Below are 26,808 nucleotides of genomic sequence, written 5' to 3' on the forward strand. Positions count from 1 at the left end.
GATTCTCTCTTTCCCTCTCCCCCTCCCCCCCAATAAATAAATAAAATCTTAAAAAAAAAAAAAACCCTTAAAATATATATATTCTAATTGTTCTTCGTGCAAGCTTGGCCTTGCTAAATGCAAGAGGATCTGTGTTCAGTTTCACAACTCATCCCTGAGATACCATCATGAATTCATACTGACTCCTAGAGTCCTTTGTAAACATTTCAGAGTGGAGCTGCTAGGTTTGAATTACATATGTCACTTGCTCATACCCAGAGTTGTGTTTCTGTGGGCAAATATCACTACCTTTTAAAGATAGACATAATATACATAATATTTACATTTTTACAATAATATTAACACAGTCCTATAATTGTTAACGTAACGTGACTATGAACTCAGTTCTCACAACAGCTATTACGGAGGAGCCGGGTCTTGAACCTAAATCTTATGATTCCGTGGTGAGGGCTCTTTTTCCTGTAGCATACTGTCTTCCATGTGCTGTAGTTTAGAGAAGAGTGTGCTAAATACCATTAGAAACTCTCAGGTGAAATAGAGGAGGGGCGCCAGGCTGGCTCAGTCAGTGGAGCCTGTGACTCTTGATCTTGGGTTTGTGAGTTCGAGTCCCACGTTGGGTGTAGAGATTACTTAAAAATAAAACCTTTAACAAACAAACACAAATAAATACACTTTCAGATAAGGATGAGGGTGACATTTAAATTAGGCCTTGAAGGATACAAATGTGTTAAATATGAGGAACTGGTTGGTGGGGGTGGAGAAGGGAGGAAGTTTAGTTGAGTTAGGGCAGGGAAGGTCATCCCCAGAAAAGGTAACAAGATGGGCAAAGTAGTGTGGGGCCAGAGCATGTAAAGCAATAGATGTGGGACTACAAAGTAAGAATTTGAAACCATGTCCTTAAAATGTAATTCAGTAAATTATGATACATACATACACACACACACACACACACACACACACACTCCATGAAATATTATACAGCCTTTAAAAATGAGACTGGCATATTGAGACTGGCAATATGGAAAAACATTAATCAGAAACACTATGAGTTGAGATGCCTGGTTGGTTAAGAACAAGTGCTTTGTAAACTCAATCATTTCTCAGAAGGTATAACAGGGCCTGAGAAGAGCAACCACGATAGCTTTAAAGGGGAAGAGGACTGCAGGCAGGATTTTTTTCGGGCAAGAGCAAGAATTCAGTGATGAGTTACAAACTAAAGGTGGGAGAGAATCAAAACAATTGATGGGGCAAGTCCTGAAGAAGATGCGATGGGTCAGAATCACAGGAGCGAGGAACTAGAGGGAAGGAGAACGAAGTGGAGATAAAAACAGAAATTGTGAGGCAGAGAGGAAATCGTACCTCCTTATCATATCCTGTGGTGAGAGCCAAAGCTTTGCTCTGTGAAGGCAGAGGCTGTGCCTATTTCAAACCTTCGCCTCTCCCCTCCAGCCTCCAACTGCAAGAAGAGAGGGAAGCTTTCAGCCATGAGCTCCCACTTACCAGGGCACAGTCCCTGGCTGCCTTGAGCATGCCTGTCCTGATCTCCTTTCCTCCAGGCTCGGTAGAAGAGGTGTCCCTCTTCCTATGAGGTGCTGGTGAATCGAGTCTCTCTTTCCTCCCCTAAGACCTTGACTCATCAATTAACCCTGCTTATCCCTTTATCTTTTTTTTTTAATTTTTTTAAAGATTTTATTTATTTATTTGACAGAGAGAGACACAGCGAGAGAGGGAACACAAGCAGGGGGAGTGGGAGAGGGAGAAGCAGGCTTCCCACTGAGCAGGGAGCCCGATAAGGGGCTCTATCCCAGGACCCTGGGACCATGACCTGAGCCGAAGGCAGACACCTAACGACTGAGCCACCCAGGCGTCCCATCATCCCTTTATCTTTAGTCCCTTCCCTGGCCACTGGATCTTTCTCTGCATGTATTTAATGGCTTCTTAAATATCTGCTGGATGTTTCACAGCAACCTCACACTCGTGCTATCTTTCCCTGCAAACCGGCAATGATATCTGTCCCTCTTGTGTTCTCTACTTCAGTTAGGACAACACACCCGGAACCCTGCTGGGCTTCCCAGGTTCCTCAGTCCTCACCCCCGCGGTTAGCCTATTACCAAATCCTTTTCACTTTACCTCTGACATTGCCGGACATCCTTATCTTCCTCTTTATTTTCACTGCCACGATTTTAGTTTCTGGTATCACTTTTCCTTGCCTGGAGCACTGTAGCCGTATCTCAACAGGTACTCCTGGTTCTGGCATCACCCATCATCAACCTACCCTTACACCACTTTTAGGGTGATCTTTCAAAATGCATATCTGACCACATCACTCCTCTACTTAAAATCTTTCAGAGCTTCTCATGAGGATAAAGTTCACATTTTTTGGCAAGGCAATCAATGCTATTCATGATCGTCTTCGTCTCCTGCTATATGAAGAATGTGGGTTTTATTTATTATTTTTTTAAAAGATTTTATTTATTTGTCAAAGAGAGAGAGAGAACATGCAGGGGGAGTGGCAGGCAGAGGGAGAGGGAGAAGCAGGCTCCAGACTGGGCAGGGAGCCCAATGCGGGACTCGATCCCAGGACCCCGGGACCATGACCTGAGCCAAAGGCAGACGCCTTAACTGACTGAGCCACCCAGGCGCCCCAATCGTGGGTTTTAGACACGACTTGTGGTTCAGGGGATATAACACAGCGCCTATCGGGCCTCCATGCTTTGAATGTGCTCTTGCTTTCCCCTTCCATCCATCTGGGGAATATCCAGTCAGCGATAGATCTGGCTCAGGTGTCACCCTCTGTGGTTGAAATCTTCCCTGAGTTTCCCCGCACATAGTCCTGGGCCATTTCATCTATGCTTCTAGACCACCCTGGGCAGGTACACCAGCACCCCACTCTAGAACAGAGTCTATCTCCCTCGGTAGATGATGTAGTCCCTCATGATTTTTGCCTGATTTTACATTGTGTCCTTGGCATCTAACACCGAGGCTGTCACATAGTTTATTGAAAGTCACTAAATGTGTATTGAACGAAGCACAGGCTCAGACTCTGTATCCTTGAGTCATGTACCAAAGGAGGAACATTCATTTTGAGACTACCTGCGGGAAAAAGATCATAAATGTCTAATAATACACATGGCAAAAATACACATGGCAAATATAGCGCTTATGCACGCGCTCCTGTTTGCAGACAACCTCTCCTAATCCTTCCTTTCCAACTGCTTCATCACATTCGTGTGCGGATTCCAGAACTGCATTAGCCGTCGTTATGTTCATATTTGCCTTTCTCCTACCATATTTTAATTTTCCTTAGAGGATCCCCTAAAACTATTAATAATAATGTATCTTTTTAAACTTGAATCACTTCCAGAACTTTCAGTGCTTAATTTTCTAAAACACAGCACTGTGATAGCTGCAACGGGCTGTGCATTTCTCATCATTTGTCTTCAATAGTATTGCAATTTGCTGAATTTGCGAAGTTAAATTTTCTGTTTCAAAATTCACGTAAGATTTGTCTTACAGAATTCCTCAGCAAAAATGACAATGATAATAATAGCTTTTATTTATTCAGCACTTCCTTCAAGGCCAGATATATATTCTCCCTGTATTTTCCTCTTGTACTTACCTGAGTAATTTAAGTGCAAAACTAGTATCAGTGAGCTAAAATCATTTCTTCCCTTCCAATAGTTGATTAAACAGCTACCTGTCCATCTTGGCTCTGGGATTTATCAAAGGATAATATGTATGTATGTACATTTGTTTTTCTGATACATCTCACAAAGTCAGTTGTCACTGGTTCCTTTGTTTAAATTCAGAACTAATTCCTCAAAACTGTGTTAAAGTAGATTTATGAGGGTTACATCTCAGACCAGTCCTCTCCTTTCATCTGGGTTTTAATTCCAAAGGATTTCAGAATTAGTGTCTTAAAATTTGGTTGGTAGTAGGAAGAGCCTGCCTGCTTAGAGAGAAAACGGATGTCCTGCAGGGGGGAGGAACAAAAAGTTGAAATGAGATAAATTACTATTTTTATGTGTCATTAAAGGTTTGATATATGGAAGTGCTATTCTGTGTGAATGAAAATACACATTTGGGAAAAAAGCCACTGTATTCCCCTGTTTATGCTAAAGTAGACTATGTTTCATTGTTCACGGGAGTAAATTAGAAGAAAAGTAATCACATTTTTTGGAATGTAAAATTTCATCATTTATATAGATTTTAATGTATCATTTGTATGATTGACCTGGGTTCTATACTTAGTAATAATGACTCTGCTCCTGGATTGGTTGACAAAAATGATTAATGTTTAATCTTCAGTCCTGTTTAATTTAAATAATTTCTATTTCCTTCTAAAACATCTGGCATCTAAAAATGAAAGGAAAAAAATGTATCTTTAATTTTTAGGAAACACAGGCATTCAGTGACAGAACAGCTGATTCTTGATTCCATATGGAATTCTTGCTTATATATGCAATTCTTATTCCATAAACAGCTAATTCTTAAATACACATGGAAAAGGGATACAACCTATAGATAGATGAACTTCTCAGATAATACCCATACTATATTTTAATAAATATTTTTGTTTGTTTTAACCTTTTTCCCATTAAGGAACGTGACAAGGAATAAGGATGGTTGAGTTTCATCTTCCTTGGTTTGGTTGCCAGCTGGCAGAATGAAGAAAAAGGAACAGAAGCAAGAATCTAAGTGATTCATGAAGTGACTTATCAGCACAGTATAACTAAGAATTGGTAGTATTAGTATTAAGGTATTCTCATAACTCGACTATTAGAACAGCTGGGGCTCAGTGGGGCATATAGAGACATGCCCTTTGATTGTACCCCTCTTCCACAAGGCTATGCCACATATAAGCCATGGGTTTTCATGAATACATAACCTTGGCCCAGGGTGGGACAAGGGCAACAGTGGCTGTATCTTCTATTAAGAATTAATCCAGCATGGGTAGCATTGGTCCTGGGTCCTGAGTCTGTCTAACACTGCCTCCTATTTCGTACCTATTATGGGATAGGTGCTTGGGCACACCATAATGAATATGAGACAATCCCTGCGCTAAAAGGGTTCTAGTCAAGCTGGAGCTTGAGCTGGCAGGTAAGTTTGTGAGGTGGGAACTAAAATAAGGGGACACAAGGAATTGAGAGAGAGCATTCCTGGCAGGGGAAGCTGTATGGGCAATTCAGGAAGGCACAAAAGTAACATAGCATGTTTGGAAAGTGGCAAGTGGTTAGATATGGTTGGGTGTATGATGGCAAGAAGGAAGCAGTGAATGAGAAGACTGGGGAGGAAGGTGAGGGCCAGCTCATAGAGGACCTTATATGCTGTGTTAGGGAGCTCCATCTGATCCAGAACGCAGTGGGGAACCACTGAAGGGTTTTATGTAGAGAAGGGGCATCATCCTATTTGCTTCTGAAAGATCATGGTCTACTTGGTGGAGGATGGAAGGAAGGGGCACTAAACTAGAGGCAGAAACACCAAGTAGATGACTGTCATAGGTCAGATAAGAAATAATGAGGACCTGACATGAAGCAGTAGCTGCAGAGATGAAGTGAAGACACTGATAGAAGGGAAATTTCAGAGGGAGGGCTTCCCAGTTACAGGACATACAATGATCAGAGGCCGAAGAGGCCTCATCTGAGGACAGAAAGGAAAGCTAAGCTGAACATTCCTGAAATTTAATCTTGTGCTACTGTTGAATTACATGGAGATATAACATTCTTTATAGTGATCACCAGTATGACCTACCATGGTCAAGGACTTTGGATGATTTTCTAATCTTCTGGGCCTGTAGGAGGGAGAAAGAGAATGAGGTGAAAAACCAGGGTGGTGGCGGTGGTGGCTAGGAGGGCTAAAACAGTGAACCTAGTAAACAAGGACACCATTATTTAATAAATTCTTGCCCTCAGTTGCAAGGAGAAATTGCCACTCAGGATAGAACTATGAGACCCTAAAAGATCAAGCTTTTCAGTGTGTGTAATATATGGATCAGTCTCATTGCAATTGAATAAACATTGAGCCACAGTCTTGCTATGTTTTAACATTCTCATGAATTTCTTTAGGATAAGATTCTGGCTCCTTGAAAGTGATAAAGAACTAGAGACAAAAAAAATCTGAAACTATTAACATGCTGTGCTCGCTTCTATCTCCTTTTTTCCCAGTCTTCCACTCCTGAAAGACAATTGGCACCAGGAGCATCATAATTCTGAGATGGTGCAGAGGTAGTCTAAGGCACATTCCCATTGTTGAATTTACTGAGGCCCATGGGAAGCTTTGAGGATGGTGGCTGAAGGCTCCTGTAAGTCTCCGGTTTTCTAAGAAACGGCCTTGATCAGCTGGAAAGGGCCTTGTGAGATCTTCAGCTCCAGCTCACCCCCGGGCTTCAAAGCCAGTCTAAATCTATACAAAAGGGCCTCAAATCCATTGTATAATTGGCTAGGTATCAGTAAACAACTATCCGGACTAGTGAAATGTGTGAATTTATATGCTGATTTTCTTATTTTAAAATGATTCTGGGAAAAAACATTCCACAGTTTCTGTCAGCAACTCAGAGAAGATTCATAATTAGTTTAAATCAGCAATTACTGAGCATCTGTAATATGCCAGCCATCAGATCATATTCTTTCATATTAGGAATAAAACCCCTCATAGTTAATCTATCACTTTGCAAATACTAGTATAAATCTGCTAAGGGGGTTTAATTTTCAAAACATAATTGTATTGCAAATGGTATGCTGAACATTCATGACTCATGACATAGTCAATATGCAACTTTAATGTCTGCCTCCTGTTTCTACCTTAGACTTTCTTCACTCAGGGGAGCTTTTCCTTTGCCATTGGCTGAATATGAAAGAGGCCCAGTGAGGTTTTTTGCTTACTCTAAGATAAGGTCAGTCCTCACTGTGAAACATGCATACAGTCTCAATTCGATAAGCAGAATGTCCAGTCTTAAATATTAATCCTTTAATCGTCATTCAAAAGTAGGATTTCTCATCCCCTTCTCTAAGCTAAGCCTTGTAGTTGGTGGACACCACCTGCCACTGGAGGTCAATTTCCGCTCTCTCTTGGTTCTCCACCTTCTCCATTTGCAGGAGGAGGGAGAAGAAGTAAGGGGATAGGACATTTTTACTTGGCTTGGTGGCTTCAGAGTCTCCGGGCTTGGAAAGTAGCTTGGAAAGTAGCTAAGCTGATTCTCTCTCTGCGGAGCTTGCCATGGCGAGGGACCTCTGTCCTATAGTTGCCCTTGACCGAGGCTGATGCATCTCTCTTCTGGTGGTCACTTGATACTCCTTCATCAGCCCCTAAGAATCTGGCATTCCCTTCCAGCCTCTTGCTGCTGGTGTCCCTCCAGGCGGCTTTGGGCAGAGCCCAAGATAACTCAACTCCCTCCTGCTTGGTTCTTAACAAACTGTCACACACATCTTTTGTCCTGGTGACAAACTCAGAGAAAACAGGCCCCTCTGTGGGGCTACCACAGCTTGCTTTAGTTTTCTCAGGCATGGGGCATCACTGATCCCCTGTTTCCCAACTTTTAGGAAATGCAGATCAAAGTTCTCCAGGCGATCTTCTAGAAACCCTCTCGCCAGGCTTTAGATAAAAGAGGTAGAATCATTTGGGGGCAATGGGAGTCCACAACATGACGGATTCAAAGAAATTTCTTCTCCAGTCTACTCTCTTTTTATATATTGGATCTGGCCAAGAGATACGAGTCATGAAACAGGTTCTTTGAAATTTCCTTCAGAAACTCTGCACACGGGGGAAACTCACTCTCACTTTAAGAACTGGCAACTGTTTTATTAACACCTCAAGGACTAGGCCACGAAGAACCCCATTTTAACATCCTGCTATGGTCTTAATCAACCCCATAGGGTTTGTGCATATACCATGTAGCATCAAATCTACAGAAATAATGGATGGTAAGTTTAACATTAGTATAAGAAAATCTGGTCATAAAATACATATATAAGCTGTTTTGCTGTAGACAAAAATCTTAGCTCATAATCTTTATAGTATCTTCCTTAGAGGTGATTGTAAGTTCCACGAGGGCAGGTATTCTGGCTTTCCAATTCAAGTTCTACAAAAAACTTTTATGAAGCAACTATTTTATGCTAGGCAAAATACCAAGCACTTGCATATAGTTTATCCAAATTAAAAGAAGGAGAAAAGATGTATTATTTATATACTTATGTTTTAAAGTTAAAGACATTATTATTTAGAAAAAAAGAGAAAAACTTACTGTGTTTTTTTTTCTTGCTCTCTCTCTGGGCCTAATTAAATCTTCCAAATGTTTATTTCTCTCTTCTAAACTGGAGGGAGAAACAATTGAATTTTATGACTAAAATTGACTTTTCTAAATTGATATTTTGTTGGACTCATTGGAGGATTTGAGAAGATGAATATAAATGGTAAATCTGGCTTTTTGTCAAAGTCCCTCATCCATCTACCTCACCATACGACAATTTGGGATTCTTTTTTTTTTTAATATTTTATTTATTTATTTGACAGAGAGCACAAGCAGGGGGAGCAGGGAAGGGGAGAGGAAAGAGCAGACTTCCCGTGGAGCAAGGAGCCCAACGTGGGACTCGATCCCAGGACCCTGGGATCATGACCTGAGCCGAAGCCAGCTGCTTAACCGACAGAGCCACCCAGGCACCCTGACAATTTGGGATTCTTTCCTAGCAACTCCAATAATTTAATCAGTTTCTCCCTTTAGGGGTTCCAGTAGTGAGGAGGGAAAGTAGACAGTAGTAAACCTATAAAGTGACAGTTCAGTGTTCTATTCATTTACACAGACAGTGGGTAGAGAACTGATCCCTGGTTCCCTGATTCCCCATGAAGAAACTCAACATCATCCTGGGGGCGTGTGTAACATGTTAAAAACACAGCCCCTGAACTGTGAGCTGCTTTAACATGGGGAAATGTGTAATAGTGTCATAGGAAGGATCATAGCACTCAGATGCCTGTTAGAGATTTACTTGTGTTTTACTTTTATGGCTTCCAACAAGAGAGATACCAGGAGGTTCCCTTTTTGCCTCTAGGAGGTCAAATTCAATTAAAATAGTCTCTTCCCAAACTTGCTTTCCCATCCAGGGACAGTTTGTTACTTTCCTGTCACTGCTGTAACAAATTACTACAACCTTGGCTTGGAACAACACATATTTATTTGAGAGGTCAGAGGTCTGAAATCAGATGCACTGGGCTAAAATCAAGGTGTCAGCAAGGATGTGCTCCCTCCAGAGGCTCAGGAGGAGTATTCTTTGCCTTGCCTTTTCCATCATGTCTGGCTGCAGTCCTAATTCCTTGGTGCCTGGCTGTCAGCACATCGCCTTTTCTGCCTGCTGGCTTGCTTGATCACATTGCCTTCTTCTGTCACCAAATTTCTCTCTGCCTCCCTCCTACAACAACAATTATGACTGCATTTCAGGCTCCCCCGAATAATCCAGGATAATCTTGCCATCTCGAGATCCTTAATTTAATCACATCTGCCAAGTCCCTTTTGCCAGATAAGGGCACATTCTCAAGTTCCAGGGAATCGAACTTGCATCTCTTTGGGAAGCCATTACTCAGCCCACCACAGAGATAGGAAATTCTCTTGCAGGAGTCATCACCTCAAATGCAAATGTCTGTGGAAGAGTCAGTGAACAGAAATACAATTGATTTTTGTATATTGATCTTGTGTCCCCCAACTTTGTTAATCTCTTAATAGTCCTAATAGCTTTTTGTGGATGTCATCAGATTTTCTACACAGATGATCATGTCATTTAAAAAACAAATTCATTTTTGCTTGTTCATTTTCAACTTGAATGTCTTTTAGTTCTTTCTGATTGCATTGGGCAGGACTTCCAGTACAATGTAAATAGAAGTCTTATTTCTGATCTTGAAAAAGTATTCAGCCTCTCATTATTAAGTATGACTTTTAACAGTACTTTTTCTATGGATGCTGTTCATATTGAATGAGTTCCCTTCTATTCCTAGTTTGTTTGGAGTTTGTATCAGGAATGGCTTTTGTGAAATGTTTTTTCTGTCTGATCACATGCTTTTTCCTTTTTAATTTTTAGTATGTTGTCTTATGTTAATAGGATTACTTCACATAGAGCTGACTTCCCCCTTTCTTTTGCCCATATAAGGTAGCATTCACAGGCTTCAGGGATTAGGACTCAGATATCTTGTAGGGAGCCATTTTTTCTATATGCCATAATTATTGCTCTGCCCTTTACTTTTACCTCTCCTTTTTCTCATGCCAACCCTTTTTCATTAAAAAAGAAAAAAAGTCAAAGAAATACAATGGAATTATGACTATAAATAGAGCAGTGAACCATTGTTCACTATATTCTCTGTGATCAAGGTATTTAAACCATGGATTCTAAGATTTTATTTATTTATTTATTTGGCGGGGGGAGGAGCCGTGGGAGAGGGAGAGAGAGAATCTCAAGCAGACTCTGTGCTGAGTGCAGAGCCTGACACGGGGCTTGGTATCATGATCCTGAGATCATGGCCTGAGCCGAAACCAAGAGTTGGACGCTTAACCGACTGAGCCACCCAGGCTCCCCCAAGCCATGGACTTTTAATAGCATGTTCAAGCCAAGCAAATATTGTTGATCACCCTGTACTCAGACTATAATGGAATTAGGAAGAAAGGTTATGGATTTACACTCTGGAATTTTCTGTGACTTCTGATTTGGTTTTGCATGGAAAAACATTTGTGGGGACTTCACGTGGGTAGAAACCACAGTTGCTATGAAAGGGCAGGAACTGTTATCTGTGAATCCAGTGTTCTCTGTAAGAGACATGGCCTTGGAGATATTCTTCGAGGACTCGGGGTACTCTATGGATGGTAAATAGTGAATACATTAATGTAAAGAACACTGATAAGTGCCCTTAAAGCCTATACAGTACAGTCCATGATGGACAGACAATGAAGTGGAAGATCACCTAGAATAACAAGGTAGCATGGCTGGAGAAGATGGGAGGCCAGGACAGGAAATGAACTGAGACTTTTTTTTTATTACAACTTTCAACCCATTACTCCATGGATATTTTATTGTGCTCCACTTACTTATTCTTTAATCTTCCAATAAGGACGAACATATCTTCTCAAAGTTCATGCACATTTTTTGTAGGGAACTTTTGTTTGCTATTATAAATAGAGTTTTAAAGCTTGCATTTATTTACAGCGTGTTGCTCATGTACAGAAATTTGGTTGACTTTGGAACTTTTTCTTTTAATTGTCATTTTTACTAAAAATATCAATAATATATCTGTAGATTGTTTTGGGCTTTCTGTGTAGGTAATTATATCATTGGAAAATAATAACAATTTTGTTACCTTCAGACCAATCTTTATAACTTTTCTTTCTTTTTTTAAAAAGATTTAATTTATTTATTAAGAGAGAGAGAGCATGAACAGGAGGGGCAGAGGGAGAGAGAATCTCAATCAAACTCAGTGCTGAGCACGGAGCCCAAAGTGGGGTTCAATCCCACAACCCTGAGATCATGACTAGAGCCGAAACCAAGAGTCAGATGCTTAACTGACTGAGCCACCCAGGTGACCCTACAATTTTTCTTTCTCTCTTCTTATGGCACTGGTGAGGACTGCTAGGATATTGTTAAATAGAATTGGCAACAACCATGGGTTTATTCATCTTGTTCCTAATTTTTAGATGACATACTTGGAGTGTTTCAGTTGATTATTATATTGGCTTTGATTTTTGGGGGAGGGAAGGTGATGGGAACATAACTCTTAATCAAAAAGTAGAAGATTCCCTTACTTGTATTTTTGTCATGAGCTCTCCAAAAAAAAAAAAAAAAAAAAAAAACAAACCAAAAAAACAAAACAAAAAAAAACTTTTAATGTATACTGGTATAGAATTCCTGAACCTACTGAAATATTTTCTCCCTTAATCATTTAATGTGGATTTTTAATAGACTTTCTAACGTTGAACCTTTCATTGCTGTGATAAATTTAATTTGCTCAGGATGCACTGTTGTTTTTTTCATTGCTGGGTTCAGTTTGTTTATAATTTTTGTTTAGAATTTTTGCATATTTATGATGAAATTAGCTTATCATTTACTTCTCAGGCTGTCCTTGTCTGGTTTTAATGTTAAGATTATATTATTTGTCTATCTTTTGAAATAATTTGCTTAAGATTGGGTTTATCTGTTTATTAAATGCTTGGGAAAAGTGTGAGTATTTTATAGTTTTCTGACTACAGATTCTTTGTCTCTTTGGTTAGATTTATTCCTAGGGATCTTATGGTTTTGGGTACAATTGTAAATTGGATCGACTCCTTAATTTCTCTTTCTTCTGTCTTGTTGTTGGTGTATAGAAATGCAACTGATTTCTGTGCATTGATTTTATATCCTGCCACTTTACTGAATCCCTGTATAAGTTCTAGCAGTTTCGGGGTGGAGTCTTTTGGGTTTTCCACATAAAGTGTCATATCATCTGCAAAGAGTGAGAATTTGACTTCTTTGCCGATTTGGATGCCTTTTATTTCTTTTTGTTGTCTGATTGCTGTGGCTAGGACTTCTAATAACTATGTTGAATAGCAGTGGTGATAGTGGACATCCCTGCCATGTTCCTGACCTTAGGGGGAAAGGCTCTCAGTTTTTCCCCATTGAGAATGATATTCGCTGTGGGTTTTTCATAGATGGCTTTTATGATATTAAGGTATGTGCCCTCTATCCCTATACTCTGAAGAGTTTTGATCAAGAAAGGATGCTGTACTTTGTCAAATGCTTTTTCTACATCTATTGAGAGTATCATATGGTTCTTGTTCTTTCTTTTATTAATCAAAAAACTGCTTTAATATGCTTAATGATAATTCCAATTTTCTTTCTTCCCTGAGTCAATCTGAAAATATTTTTTTTGTAGGAGCACCTAGGTGGCTCAGTCAGTTCAGGTCAAGGTCATGAGATGGAGCCCTGCATCAGGCTCTGCTCTCAGCAGGGGAGTCTGCTTAGGACTTTCTCTCCTTCTCCCTCTGCCCCTCACCCCTGCTTGCTAGCTCTTTAAATAAATAAATAAATAAATAAATAAATAAATAAAATCTTTAAAAAAACCTTTTATAAAAAAATTTTTTTCTACAAAAATATTTCTACAAAAATTGCATTTCACCTAATTTTTCAAAATCATTAGTATAAAGTTTTTATTATATCTCTTTAATCTCTACTGCACCTGTTGTCATTTCTCCATTTTCATTTCATTTTGAAGTTTCCAATAGTAAAGTCTTATTGTCAGTAAATGATCTATGTTTTTGTCTGAAATTCCTGTATCTCATCTGCATTTCTTCAAGAGTTCAAGTGGCTAAAACATTCTCAGTTGGCACTGATTCTTATCAGCACTTTGCAGATGGTATTCCATTCTCTTCTGGCTTTTATTGTTGCTGTCAACAGGAGAGCTGTCAGTCAAACTGGCTTTCATTTGCAGGTACCTCATTTCTCTAAGCCTGGTTTTAAGATAGCCTTTTATCTAGTTTTCTTTAGTTTCACAAGGTCTTGGTTTCTTTACATTTATCCTCTTCAGATTAAAACCTTATTCTGAAAAATCCTCCATAGTTTATTCTCCACTATTCTATTCTCTTTTTCTAAAATTTCAGATATTTTGGATTTTTCTACTCTGAGTACTGTTTCACTTGACCTTTATTTCATGTGTGTCTGTGTGATACAGTGTATGGATTTTTTTTCTCTAACTCACTAATTCTTTCTTGTTCTGCGACCAATCTGCCGTCTATCCTGTTCATTGAGTATGTATTACGTACGTATGTATGTATTTCTGTGACAGCAAGGAACTGGAAGAAGGGTCATGTTAGATAGTGTGGTCGTAGAAGGCCTTCTCTGAGGAGGTGACATTTGAACAGAGACTAAAGGTCGAGAAGGATAGAATGTCAGCTCAGGGGAAAACATTCCAGGCAGAAGAAAGAGCAAGAGTGGATGCCCTGAAACAGGGCAGTCTTGCCAAGTTCTAGGAACTAAAAGGAATAATGAGGTTAGAGAGAAACAGTACAAGGTAAGATTATGTAGGGCTGGGTGCCTGGGTGGCTCATTTGGTTAAGCAACTGCCTTTGGCTCAGGTCATGAGCCAAAGCCTTGGAAACCCAGGATCGAGTCCCACATTGGGCTCCCTGCTCAGCAGGGAGTCTGCTTCTCCCTCTGACTCTCCCCCCTCTCATGCTCTCTCTCTCAAATAAATAAATAAAATCTTAAAAAAAAAAAGATTATGTAGGGTTTTAGAAGCTGTAGTGGAGTCTGCATTTATATTGAGTGTGGAGGGGAGGCTATTCAAAGATTTAAAGCACTTTAAAATAGTGCAATCTGACTTGTGGTTTTTAAAATAATTTTTAGAGAGGTATAATTGACTAACATTTTATATTAGTTTCAGATGTACAACATGTTTTAGTATTTGTATATATTGTGAAATGATCACCACAGTAAGTCTAGTTACCATCTGTTACCATATAGTTACAAAAAATTCCTTTCTTGTGATGAGAAATTTTAATATTTACTCTCTTAGCAACTTTCAAATATGCAACACAATATTATTAACTATAGTCACTATGCTGTACATTACATCCCAAGGACTTATTTTATAACTGGAAGTTTGTACCTTTGACCCCCTTTACCCATTTCACTGACCCTCCCCAACCCCACACCAACCACTAATCTATTCTCTGTATCTATGAACTTGTTTTGTTTTGTGTTTTAGATCCCACATATAAGGGAGATCAGATGGTATTTGTCTTTCTCTCTCTGACTCATTTCATTTAACATGATGCCCTCAAGGTCCATCCATGGTGTCACAAAATGGCTGCATTCCTTTGTTTTTATGGCTGAATCATATTCCATTGCATACATACACCATGTTTTCTTTATCCATTTATCCACTGATGGATACGTAGGTTGTTTCCATATCTTGACTATTGTAAATAACGCTGTAATGAACATGGCGGTGCATATATCTTTTCAAGATAGTTTTCATTTTCTTCGAATAAATACCCAGAAGTAGAACTGCTGAATCATATGGTAGTTGTATCTTTAATTTTTTGAGGAACTTCCATACTGTTTTCCACAGTGGCTGCACCAATTTACATTCCCACCAACAGTGCACATCTCCACATCTTAGCCAACACTTGTTACTTCTAGTCTTGTTAACAATAGCCCTTCTAACAGCTGTGGGGTGATTTCTCATTGTGGTTTTGACTTGCATCTCCATGATGATTAGTGATGTGAGCACCTTTTCATGTACCTGTTGGCCATCTGCATATGTTGAACTGGGATATTTTTGTGAGAGGGTCCACCTCTCACCATGATGTTGTCATAGATGTCATGGGGAGTAGGGTAGAGAGAACAAGTCTAAAATTTCATAGAAAAGTATTCCTGAACCAGGAGTGTATGGAGCAGGGATTTCTGTATCTGAAACTGATCTGGCTACAGGTGTTAACAGAGAAAGCAGTGTTTGGGGGAGAGATGCATGATGACTTGAATCTCTGCAGCATTGTGGAAAAGCTGCTTTACTCAGACTGGGAAGAAAGTGAATGTATCTCTGAGGAAAGGGCATTTGAGTGGGGATTTGAGGGACAGTAGGAGATAACTGGGGTGCGGGTAGCCTGAGCATTCCAGGTAGAACAGCCTATACTAACACCATGAGGCAAAAGGGAATGTGATGCATTTGAGACGCTATAATATCTCCAGTGTGGCTGAAAGCAAGGCAGGGGGGAATGGTGAGATGAGGTTGGAAAGGCAGGCAGAAACTGTATCTTGAAAAAACTTGTAGGCCATGTTAAGAATTTTTGCCTTTATCTAAAAGTGATGGTTTGTTCCCCCCCCCTTTACCCCCCTCCCATATGTTCACCTGTTTCGTTTCTTCAATTCCACATATGAGTGAAATCATAAGGAAACAAACTGTAAGAGACTCTTAACAATAGAGAACAAACTGAGGATCGCTGGAGGGGAGTTGGGTGGGGGGGATGGACTAAATGGGTGATGGGCATTAAGGAGGGCACTTGTTGTGATGAGCACTGGGTGTTATATGTAAGTGATGAACCACCAAATTCTATTCCTGAAACTGCTATTGCACTGTATGTTAACTAACTAGAATTTAAATAAAAATTTCAAAGAAAAAAAATAAGAGCGATGGAAGAAATCACTAAAAGTGTTTTAAGGGGCATGATCAGATTTATATTTCACAAAGATTACTCTGACTGCATGTACAAAATGGACCTCACCAGGTTCCTTCTTTTATTTAGTCTTTTAGAAAAGCCATATACCATTAAGGGCTTTTATAAGTAAGCAGCTGTTTCTAAGATCCAAGGCATGTAAATTGAAAACTTACAGAATATCCAGTGAAAATATTTGAAGAAAGATCCTTCAAATACCCCTAAATTTTAACAGAATACACTAGACCAATTGAAAGAAACATTTCTCTAATGATGTATTCGATAATTTTTGAAGCAGCATACACCTTTTAATAAGATCAAAGCTAATTCACTGTAATTAAAAACTGTCTTCATGAATATAATAGACTATATTTGATTAAAAAGATGACAATCCTGATCACTTAAGTCAATTCACACGATTTGCGGCAGTGGTTCTTGAACTGTCCAGACATTCTAATCTCCTGGACAATACACTGTTGCCCAGAACCCATGTGATATTTTAGCTTATTGGATTGGGGAGTAGAGTGTGGGCATTGGATGTTTTTTAAAAAACATTCAGGGGAATTCTAATAAGCAGCCAAAGTTGATAACCATTTTAGTACAATTTATAGAACTCAGATGTCAAGTCTCTTCTTGAACACAAACTGGATAAGCCAGTTTTCTGAAATACAAGTTTAATAAAACAATTTGAATTTTAAAAATAACTGGGGCAAAGCCATATGGCCTGAGTGATTGTTTGATATTGTTTTAGAAATATTAGGTTATTCATTATTTTTATATTTTATGAGCCCATGATGACTGAACATTGGCTGAGTTTTCTTGGTAATAAGTTAAGGAGGAGCCTTATTTTACTTCTCTTGAGTGTATAATAACATCTCCTTCCTCCAAATTTAAAACTTGTCAATGTCAGTCTGAAAAACCAGAAAATTGTTTTAACATTCATTTTGCTTAGAAATAATAGTGAAAAACAAAAACAAACTTCCCAAGGTACAAATACCCACACTGTCTTTCAATTATCTTGTGGTGAGTTACCCTATAGAAAGTTCATATTTGGGGTGTCTTTCTATGTAAGATTAGACCTTTTGCTTAAGCTCTAGTGCTAGTCAGCACAGTATAAATGAAACTGTGGGAAGGATGAGGAAAGAGCATATGGGAAATAAGGATAATCAGTGAAAAAAATTTGCAGAATTTAAAAATTTTGGAGTGTTTTCAAGCTGAATCTCATTCTAATGAGAGCTTAGTTGGTTCTTGATAAACAAACGTACATGCATGATTCATTTGGTGTGCATTCAAAAACATTTTGCGGATAAAGTCTAAGCATTGCAAGGTTATTTTACTTGAATACCATGGAATATCTTCTGAAATTTTTGGATATCTCTCACTAATTCCGTCACCTCCCTCCTCCCTGAAATCAAAGGGAGCTCTGAGAAAGGAAGATGAAAATCCACTTATTCAAGTAGTCAGACATTAAACAGACTGTTTTATTGAAAAAAAAAAGTCTTAATTTATAAAAACTGCACTATTTTCCTCTTCCTGGGAGTCTAAGAACACAAACTTGGCAAGCCAGAGAGCAAAATAAAATATGAGTAAATGTTTACAAAATTAAAAACTAAGCTTTTTCAACTTACTATGCAATCTGGGAGTGGGATATCTCAAGTCTTTGGTCAGCACATTTGATTATTTCTTCATATGAGGTAACCTTGAAAAAAGAAGCTGAAAATTATTCTCTGATAAATTGTAGAATTTTTTTTTTGCTTAAAAAAAAAATCTCTACACACTGACATTCAATTATGTGACTCCCACCAGTAGTTTTACAGTAGGCAAAACATCTTCCTTACAGTTTGAAATCAGGAATATGAATAGAAATAAAATTATAAAGTGCCTACTCGTCATGAAGGAGTGAAGTGTCAGAAAGTGGACAACCTCAGTGGGTCAACTATAATCCAGTTGTCTTCCACACAAGTGGTGGATGTATCCACTAAGGGTTAGAGCCTGTTTGGTTAAAGTTAATACAGCTTCGAGGAGGTAAACTAGAATGTTAGTTTGGCAACATTTATAATTACTCTCAAAATGAAGTTGCAATACTAAGACCTGAAATTGCTGATGGCAGAGGTAAAGATACACACAATGTTCTTTGCTAGATGTCAGCTAAAAAAGCTAATGGGAGCATTTATAATGTCATTAAAGAAGTAAAAGGAATCAATATAAATATGTTCCATCATTCCTCAGATCCTTTGTAGCACCAAAATTCTATTATTTTAGTATTTGGCATAGTTTTAATTTTTTTATTTCATTATTTTTAAAAGATTTTATTCATTCATTCATTCATTCATGAGAGACAGCGAGAGAGAGAGGCAGAGGCAGAGGGTGAAGCAGGCTCCCTGCAGAATCCTGATGTGGGACTCGATTCCAGGACCCCGGGATCATGACCTGAGCTGAAGGCAGACGCTTAACCGACTGAGTCACCCAGGCACCCTGGCATCGTTTTTAAAGACAAAGATTTCTATAAGAAAATTTGTACCTTATTTATTAAGTTGCCTAAATGTCTTTGATACTTGTCATTTTCTTCAATGAGTCTGTTGCAGTGCTCTTCTTTTGACTCTAGAAGATTTCCCAATTTTGCAATCTATGGAGAAACATCAGTAAAAATACTAACTTGGAAACCGTCATGAAAACCATATACTGAGAACAAATGAGAACAGTGACCTAAACTTTATTCCAAGATTCTCTTAAACCAAGTTGTACCATAAGTGAATCAATAGATGCTAATCCTAGTTAGACTGCATTTAGAACAGATAAGCAGAAATTATAATTTTATAATTAGTTATAATTCTCTCCAATTTAATATTATGAAACAGCTTTGCAAATAATTTAACACTTGTTAGTGAATACAAATATCAGCCCAAATCTTCACTACCTTTTTTTTTTTACCCTCTATCCATTTATAACCAATGCATAAATATATTTGATTGTCTCTGAAGTAAAGCACTGATGTGCTTGATGATGCATTTTCAGGTTTGATAAATATTCTCAACTTGCATTAATGATGGCAAGTTATAAAAAAAAGGTTCAGCTCTTATGTCATGTTCTAAGATTCAATGTTTATTTGCAAAAAAAAAAATAAGAATTAAAAATTTTATTTCTAAAAGTGACATCTTGGATTAATTATTAGGAAAGGGTATTCACAAGTTCCCTTAGCAGTTACCTTAATTTTCAATTCAATTATAGAAGAAAAATGACAGAAATGTCCCCATTAAATACCAATGTTAAGGGGCGCCTGGGTGGCTCAGTTGGTTAAGTGTCGGCCTTTGGCTCAGGTCGTGATCCCGGGGTCCTGGAATCGAGCCCCACATTGGGCTCCCTGCTCAGCATGGAGCCTGCTTCTCCATCTGCCTCTCCCCACCCCCACTCATTCTCTCTCTCTCTCTCATAAATAAATAAAATCCTTAAAAAGATAAAAAAAAAATACCAATGTTAAAGAATGGCCATCAATCTTCTGTTTTAGATATACTTATGTGTCTGTAGTGAAATCCCCTAGGAGAAGCAATGGCAAAACAAATTTGCAGCAGAAATAGCAACTTTCTTATTCTTATTTATTTAAAGATTTTATTTATTTATTTTAAAGAGAGAGAGCTAGAGAGAGAGAAGGAGCAGGGGAAAAGGGAGAAGCAGGCTTCCCGCCGAGCAAGGAGCCTGATGTGGGGCTCCATCCCAGGACTCCGGGATCATGACTCGAGCCGAAGGCAGATGCTTAACTGATTGAGCCACCCAGGCGCCCCTCTTACTTTTTTTTTTTTTTTTTTTTAATTTATTTAACAGAGATAGCACAAGTAGGCAGAGCGGCAGACAGAGGGAGAGGGAGAAGCAGGCTCTCCGCCGAGCAGGGAGCCTGATGCGGGGCTCGATCCCAGGACCCTGGGATCATGACCTGAGCTGAAGGCAGCTGCTTAACCGACTGAGCCACTCAGGCGCCCCTTACTTTTTTTTTTTTAAAGATTTTATTTATTTATTTATTTGACACAGAGAGAGAGCATGTGAGCATGGGGAGGAGCAGAGGGAGAGGGACGAGCAGAGCTTGATGGGAGGCTTGATCTCACGACCCTAAGATCATGATCTGAGCTGAAAGTAAGAGACCCTCAACGGACTGAGCCACCCAGGTGCCCCTTATTCCTACTCTCTTATTAAATTAATGGGGACAATACCAAGTTAGTGGTCCTACTCCTCTGACTACACACATTATTTAAGGTAGGGAGTACAGCTATTATTACCACGATTTAACAGATGAAATCAAGGTGAAGAGAATCTAAAAATTTTTGAAAGGATATGTCTAGAAGTGAAAAAACTAAAATCATATTTATCATCCATTAGCATAGGGCTTTTCCCATTCTAGTCCTTTGCTTCTCCTCACCTGTACTCCTCACCGGGAGCTTCCTATATCTCATGACCTCTTACTGAGGCATTATGGAATTGCTTCTCACTTCTGTTTTTCATTATAGACTTCATGGCAGGTTTTGGATTTCTTTAATGGCTTTCAAGATCAAAGTAAGAACCGTTTTAAGTCCTTGGATTGAATTTTTTTTAAAGATTTAATTTATTTATTTGAGAAAGAGAAAGAGAGAGAGAGAGAGAGCATGAGAGGGGGGAGGGTCAGAGGGAGTAGCAGACTCCCTGCTGAGCAGGGAGCCCGATGCGGGACTTGATCCTGGGATTCCAGGATCATGACCTGGCCCGAAGGCAGCCGCTTAACCAACTGAGCCACCCAGGCGCCCTGGATTGAATGTTTTAATTTGCTGACCTCAAATTAAAGGAAGAAGAGGAAAATATTTCTTAATGAATATTTGTTTTAGAGATAAAGGAATAGCTCTTGTAAAGCAGTTTTTTGAATTACAGTGAAAAAGAATCAAAATTTTAAGTTTCTGCTGAAGCGTGTAAAGTTTAACTGCTTTAAGAGTATGACTGACACACGATAAATTGCACGTATTTCAAGAGCACGTTTTACCAGGCACCCCTGAACATATGCTTTCATTTCTCTTGGGTAAATACCTAATAGTAGACTGATGGTATATATTTATCTTTTTAGGAAACTGCCAAAATGTTCTTCAGAGTGGCTGTACCATTTTACATTCCCATCAGCAGTGTATGAGAGTTGTTGCTCCACGTCCTCATCAATCCTTGGTATGGTCAGTCTTTTTAATAGACACTGTAATAGGTATGTAGTGGTATTCGTTGTTTTAACCTGCATCCTAATGATGCTGAGTATCTCTTCATGTGCTTGTTTGCTATCCATGTATCATTTTAGTGAAGCGTCTGTTAAAATCTTTTTGCCCACTTTTTAAAAAAGATTGTATTTATTTTGAGAGAGAGACTACGTGCACATGACTGGGGGAGGGGCAGAGACAGCAGGAGAGAGAATCTGAAGCCGACTCCAAGCTGAGCACGGAGTCCAACGCACGGCTCCATCTCACGACCCTGAGATCATTACCAGAACCAAAATCAAGAGTCAGACGCTTGAGCTGCTGAGCCATCCAGGTGCACCTTTTGCCCACTTTTTAAATTGGGTTATTTTCTTATTACAAAGTTTTGAGGGTGCTTTACATATTCTAGATACAATTTCTCTATCAATTCTGTGATTTTTCAAATGTTTTCTCCCAGTTTGTGGCTTGTCTTTTCATTAAGAGCTCAAATTTTAAAGTTTAAAAAAATATCCCAAAATAGAAAAGTTTTAGAAGACAGTGTATTAGAGTCAAATCACTGAAAAAGTCTAAAACATTTTCATGAAAGCATACCAAAAAAGTACTTTTTAGTATGTAAAGTAATATTTAAGTAATAATTTAAAGGATGGGGTGGTGGCAACATTTCTCTTTGGTAAAGGAAGATATTACAAAATAACCTTGAATGTGGCTACTTGACTAATATTAATGAAAGCTTTCCTTTAATGTCATGTCTTTCCCTTGATGTCTCAGAGATGCTGTAATGCTTCAGAGCCAAATGCTAGGAAATCTGAACCCACTCCAAGTCTCCACCAAAAGAAAGCAGATTTGAATGAAGGGAGAGAAACTGAACATTAGTAAAGTGACTTTCTATGCCCTTGGCTTAAAATGGCAGGAAGTAGGGGCACCTGGGTGGCTCACTCTGTTAAGCGTCTGCCTTCGGCTCAGGTCATGATCCCAGGGTCCTGGGATCGAGCCCCGAGTTGCGTCTGGCTCCCTGCTCAGCGGGGAGTCTGCTTGTCTTCCTCTCCCTCTGTTGCTCTCCCTGCTTGTGCGCACCCTCTGTCAAATAAAGTTTTAAAAAAATATGGCAAGAGATATGAGTCAAACAGATGACAGAACTCCCATTCACCAGACAGTTCACAGAGAAGAGCCTTCCCTGGGCTCTATTGCACCTGGCCCTAGATTTCTGGATCCATAGATACTATGCCTTGGGCCACTGCCCCCCGACCTCCTATTTGGTCAGTAATTCTTGTGGTTTCCCTTTTAGGCCTTTCACATGACATTCCGGCATGGTTTTGGCCCTGTTTAGTTTTAGTCCTTTGATTTTGGCATCCTCTGTTGCCCCCAGTGAGGATCTCAGCTCTCATTGGGAAACTCCTCCCCTGCTCCCACCCCTCTAGCCTCCCCAGTCAGTCGCCATAACTAAGTGAAGAGAAGAGAAATCAGATTTGGGGACAAGCTAAATTGAAGAAAAAGAATCTTTAGATGAGTATCAGGCCCAGGAATATGTACTGTACAAATTTAAAACACTTTGGCTTGGAAAGCAGTTTGGAATCTGCACGTAGTGGATATTATTTATTCTATCACAATTCCTATTCCTTGAAAATATAATGCATGTGTTAAAACCTGTGTTAAATGACAATTGTTAAACTGTGCATATATTAAAATCTACAGGTGAGACTGTCCCACAGATACGATGGTAAAAGCAATATACTGAAAAATGTTCCATCTTACTGCAAGTATAAATTGAAAGGCCAATTGTTTAGAAAAATTTCAAGTGATAATATTTATTACTGGAAGGTTTTGGTGAAATAGTACCACAAACACACCGATATCTGCAAGGTAAAGTTTAAGTCTTTTGAAAATTCATTTGATAGTGTACATAAAGATCCACATGCTTATTTATGGCTTTATTTTTTTTTAAATGCATTTTTTTTTAAAGATTTTTATTTATTTGTCAGAGAGAGAGAGCACAAGCAGGGGGAGCAGCAGAGGGAGAGGGAGAAACAGGCTCCTCACTGAGCAAGGAGCCCAATGTGGGACTCGATCCCAGGACCCTGGGATCATGAGCTGAGCCGAAGGCAGACGCTTAACGACTGAGCCACTTAGGCGTCCCTTATTTATAGCTTTAAAAGCAGTAATCCCACTTTGATAATTTATTCTAAGGAAGTAACTCACAAAGGAAAAACCTCTCCGGATAAAAGTAAAAAGAACCCAAATATCCAACAAGGGGAATGGCTAAAAAATTATTTTATTTTCACTCTATGGAATATTATGCAGTCATTGAAAATTATATACAATCTATATTCAATCTCTAAGGACAGCATAGTAACATGTAAAAATGTGTGATATGTTAACTGAAACAAAATTCAACAGTTTACATACAGTATGATTTCAACTCTGTAAAAGTGTGCGGACAAAGACTGGATGTATCTGAAATGTTCTAGTGTGAGCTATGATTTATTCACATGTTAAAATACTACACAGGAGTGAAAAAGAGTAAGTTATAGCTACACCTATCACAAAAAAGAATCTTGCAGTTATAAAATTGAGGGCGGGAAACTTAGAAAAGGATATATAAGATGCAATAGAGAAGATAGGCAAAACAATATGCACGTTGTTTAAAGATAAATATATAAGCAGGAAATATAGACATTCATGGTAAAGGTAAACACTAAATTCAGGATCATGGTTACCACTGGGTGGAGGGGAGGAAAATGCAACTGGAGAGGGACACAGAGAGCTTCAACTACATTCACATTTCATTTCTTTACCTGGGCTGTAGGTACATGGCTATTTATATATTAGTTTTTACACGGTTTGGTGTGAAATATTTAAAATAAGTACTTTTTAAGATAGCGTCAAAGCCCTTACATAAGGTCCAACAAGACTTCCTCACCCCAGGGTGCTTGAGGGCTGACTGAAGGTGCAGTGGCATGCTCCCCCATCTCCCCAGCACCCCCCTTCCTGTGGTGTCTGCCCACATGCAGCACAGAGGCAGACCCACAGCCGGGGTGATGGGCCTTGACAATCATCTTGAAGAAGCAGGTTTCAAGGGTAGGTCTGAGTAAGGCAGAGGAACAGTACCCATGTCTGGCCCTGTCCACTGGACCAGAGTAGAGGAAGAAGTCCTCTTGGAGAGCTGCTTCCTATGCTGTGTGGACGAAGCACTGAGAAGTGGAGTGAGAGGTGGAGAAGTCGGCTGGCTGCCGGGGCTGGATGAGGGGCCCTCAGTCCAGGTGTCAGTGTTCAGTCATGAGGTCCTCCAGCAGAAGACTTCCTAAGTTGGGTCCCCGCTATGGCCCCCAGTGTTCTAGATTTATGGACGTAGTTCCAAGTTAATAATGTATTAACTGCCCTAATATATTATGAGGCACTGAAATCCAGATCGCTGAAAAAAAATAAGGTCAACACATTTTGTATTAGTTTTTTATTGCTGCTATAAGAAATAACCACAAACTTAGTGGCTTACAACGACATAAATTTATTATCTTACAGTTCTGTAGGTTAGAAGTCTGACAGGGGTCTCCTCATTTGGCTAAAGTTAAGTGTCAGCAGGGCTGTGTTCCTTTCTGAAGGCTTTAGGGGAGATTTTCCAGCTTCTGACGGCTGCCCACCTTCCTTGGCTTGTGGTCCCCTTCCCTCATCCTCAAAGCCAGCAATGTTGTGTCTCTTACGTTCTTCAGTTGTATCTCTCTCTGACATGGCTGGATGCAGGAGATTAGATTGGGCCCATCCTGATAATTCAGGATAATCTATCTCCATATCTCAAGGTACTTGATATAATCACATCTGCAAAGTCCCTTTTGCCATAAGTGCCTAGATTTCTTATTTTATCAAGGGATGCAAAGTCCCCGTTGTCATGTCCCAGGACTAGGAGATGAAGATCTTTGGGAGGCTATTACTGTACCTACCACACACTCTCTAGTAGGATCACTGAGGCCTTCTATAATGAGGGGTACAAGTGTCCTGGGAATACAGTCAAGCTATTTGGCTCTATCTAGTTCATAATTCCAGGTTTCCTAAGAAAAAAAAATTTTTTTTTTGCTTCCATTAATACTTTTTCCTCATATGGGGTTGTCTTACACTCTGCTACTGTCAACTTAGAAAGTGTGTCAAGGTAGAAATAACATTTCACCAGGACAGGAGAGGTATCCATCATTGTTATGAACGGCCTAGGAGACTGGGACATCTGAAGGCTGGCTGATTGACTGATTGATTGATTGACTTCCCAATTCTTTACACAAAGGTGATTGAATACATAGAGTAAAATATAAATTAAGTACAATTCAACCACAATGTACTGAACAAGTGAAGGACAATATGCATCTATGAAGACAGTGAAGACCTGACTATAGTGCCATGTGTTTGGTACTGAACTTCCCGGTAGCTAAAGCAAAACTGCAATCTGGCCAGTTACATGATTTTCATTATTCATGTGATAAAAACACACCTGTTTCTAAAGACAAGTTTTTCCTAGTAGGTCTGAGGTCTCAAAGGAAGTTCTCATCCCCGTGGCACTAAGTGAAACAACAATCTCTCTGTAACAAACGGAGAAAGAGGTTTCCTAGGATTGCTGAGGGCATAACACCAACCTCAGCTTCATAAAAGCAATTCTGTGAAGGCCAAGCCAGCATGTTTCACACAGCAGCTTTCTGAGAATAATCATGACCCAGGTCGTGACTCCTTATTAAGCAGTGAAATGAGTTTATGACCAACACAAAAAACAAGGAATAGAACAAAAGAATAAAAAACCAGCGGTTCTTCTGTGTGGGGGGACATGTGTATCTGACCAAGAAGTGAGCTGTGTTTTCTACTGTGCATCACTCCGAGAACCATGAGACGGCTGCACAGATAATCCATCAGGGACGAAGAGCCCTTAAACAAGCTCTGAGTTGGTCAGCGAATAGGCTGATGTTAGATCCCACAACAAGGGTCTGTAGTGCAAGCATTGCTTCTTACACCAGCGTCAGAATAGGATTTAGGAAAATCGAAGCCAGGAAGGTGAGGAATAGGGTGTGGTAGGCACAGTAATGGCCGCCCAAAAATCTCCACACCCTAGTCCTGGGACACGGCAATGGGGACTTTGCATCCCTCCATAAAATAAGTGCCCAGGGTGCTTGAGAGAGCAAGGAAACAGATGGTAAGGTTGACATTTCCTTGGGGAAACTGAGGAGCAAGCATAGTACCTGACTGGACAGCCATCCCATCTGTGTGACTAGAGTTCTAGTCGGCCCACAATCTTCCTCAGGAGGCTATTCAGTGGCAGAGAGACCCCCTAACTAGAAAGTTTTCTCAAGGGAATACTGTGTCCAAATCCAGGAACTGGTGGGTATGTTTAATAGTTCAGAGGAACCATAAGACACTGGGTTGTGATCGTTTTCTTTTGGCTCACTTAGAACATTTTTCCTAGAGTCGTAATTTTCTGTCTTGCATCAT

At 39.5% G+C, this 26,808-nt stretch overlaps 1 protein-coding gene and 1 long non-coding RNA gene across 2 annotated transcripts in view; both read right to left on the reverse strand.

Annotated features, from left to right (window-relative positions):
• Positions 1 to 4,273: 4,273 nt before the first annotated feature.
• LOC144379002 (uncharacterized) lies at positions 4,274 to 5,791 on the reverse strand. The gene is made up of 2 exons (XR_013440968.1): positions 5,752 to 5,791; positions 4,274 to 4,356 (listed from the first exon to the last, which is right to left on the reverse strand). It is a non-coding gene; the product is annotated as an uncharacterized LOC144379002 (long non-coding RNA).
• Positions 5,792 to 7,895: 2,104 nt separating this feature from the next.
• The window catches only part of CAGE1 (cancer antigen 1), a 48,989-nt gene continuing 30,076 nt past the window's right edge, over positions 7,896 to 26,808 (reverse strand). Inside the window, exons 8-11 of the mRNA XM_036103917.2 lie at positions 18,678 to 18,782; positions 17,785 to 17,855; positions 8,240 to 8,309; positions 7,896 to 7,901 (exon numbers count right to left, since the gene is read on the reverse strand). Coding sequence (XP_035959810.2) covers positions 7,896 to 7,901; positions 8,240 to 8,309; positions 17,785 to 17,855; positions 18,678 to 18,782 — 252 coding nt within the window. The remainder of the gene's footprint in view (positions 7,902 to 8,239; positions 8,310 to 17,784; positions 17,856 to 18,677; positions 18,783 to 26,808) is intronic.

The sequence above is a fragment of the Halichoerus grypus genome, chromosome 9 (assembly GCF_964656455.1).
Source record: "Halichoerus grypus chromosome 9, mHalGry1.hap1.1, whole genome shotgun sequence".
In the NCBI taxonomy this organism is placed as follows: Eukaryota; Metazoa; Chordata; class Mammalia; order Carnivora; family Phocidae; genus Halichoerus; species Halichoerus grypus.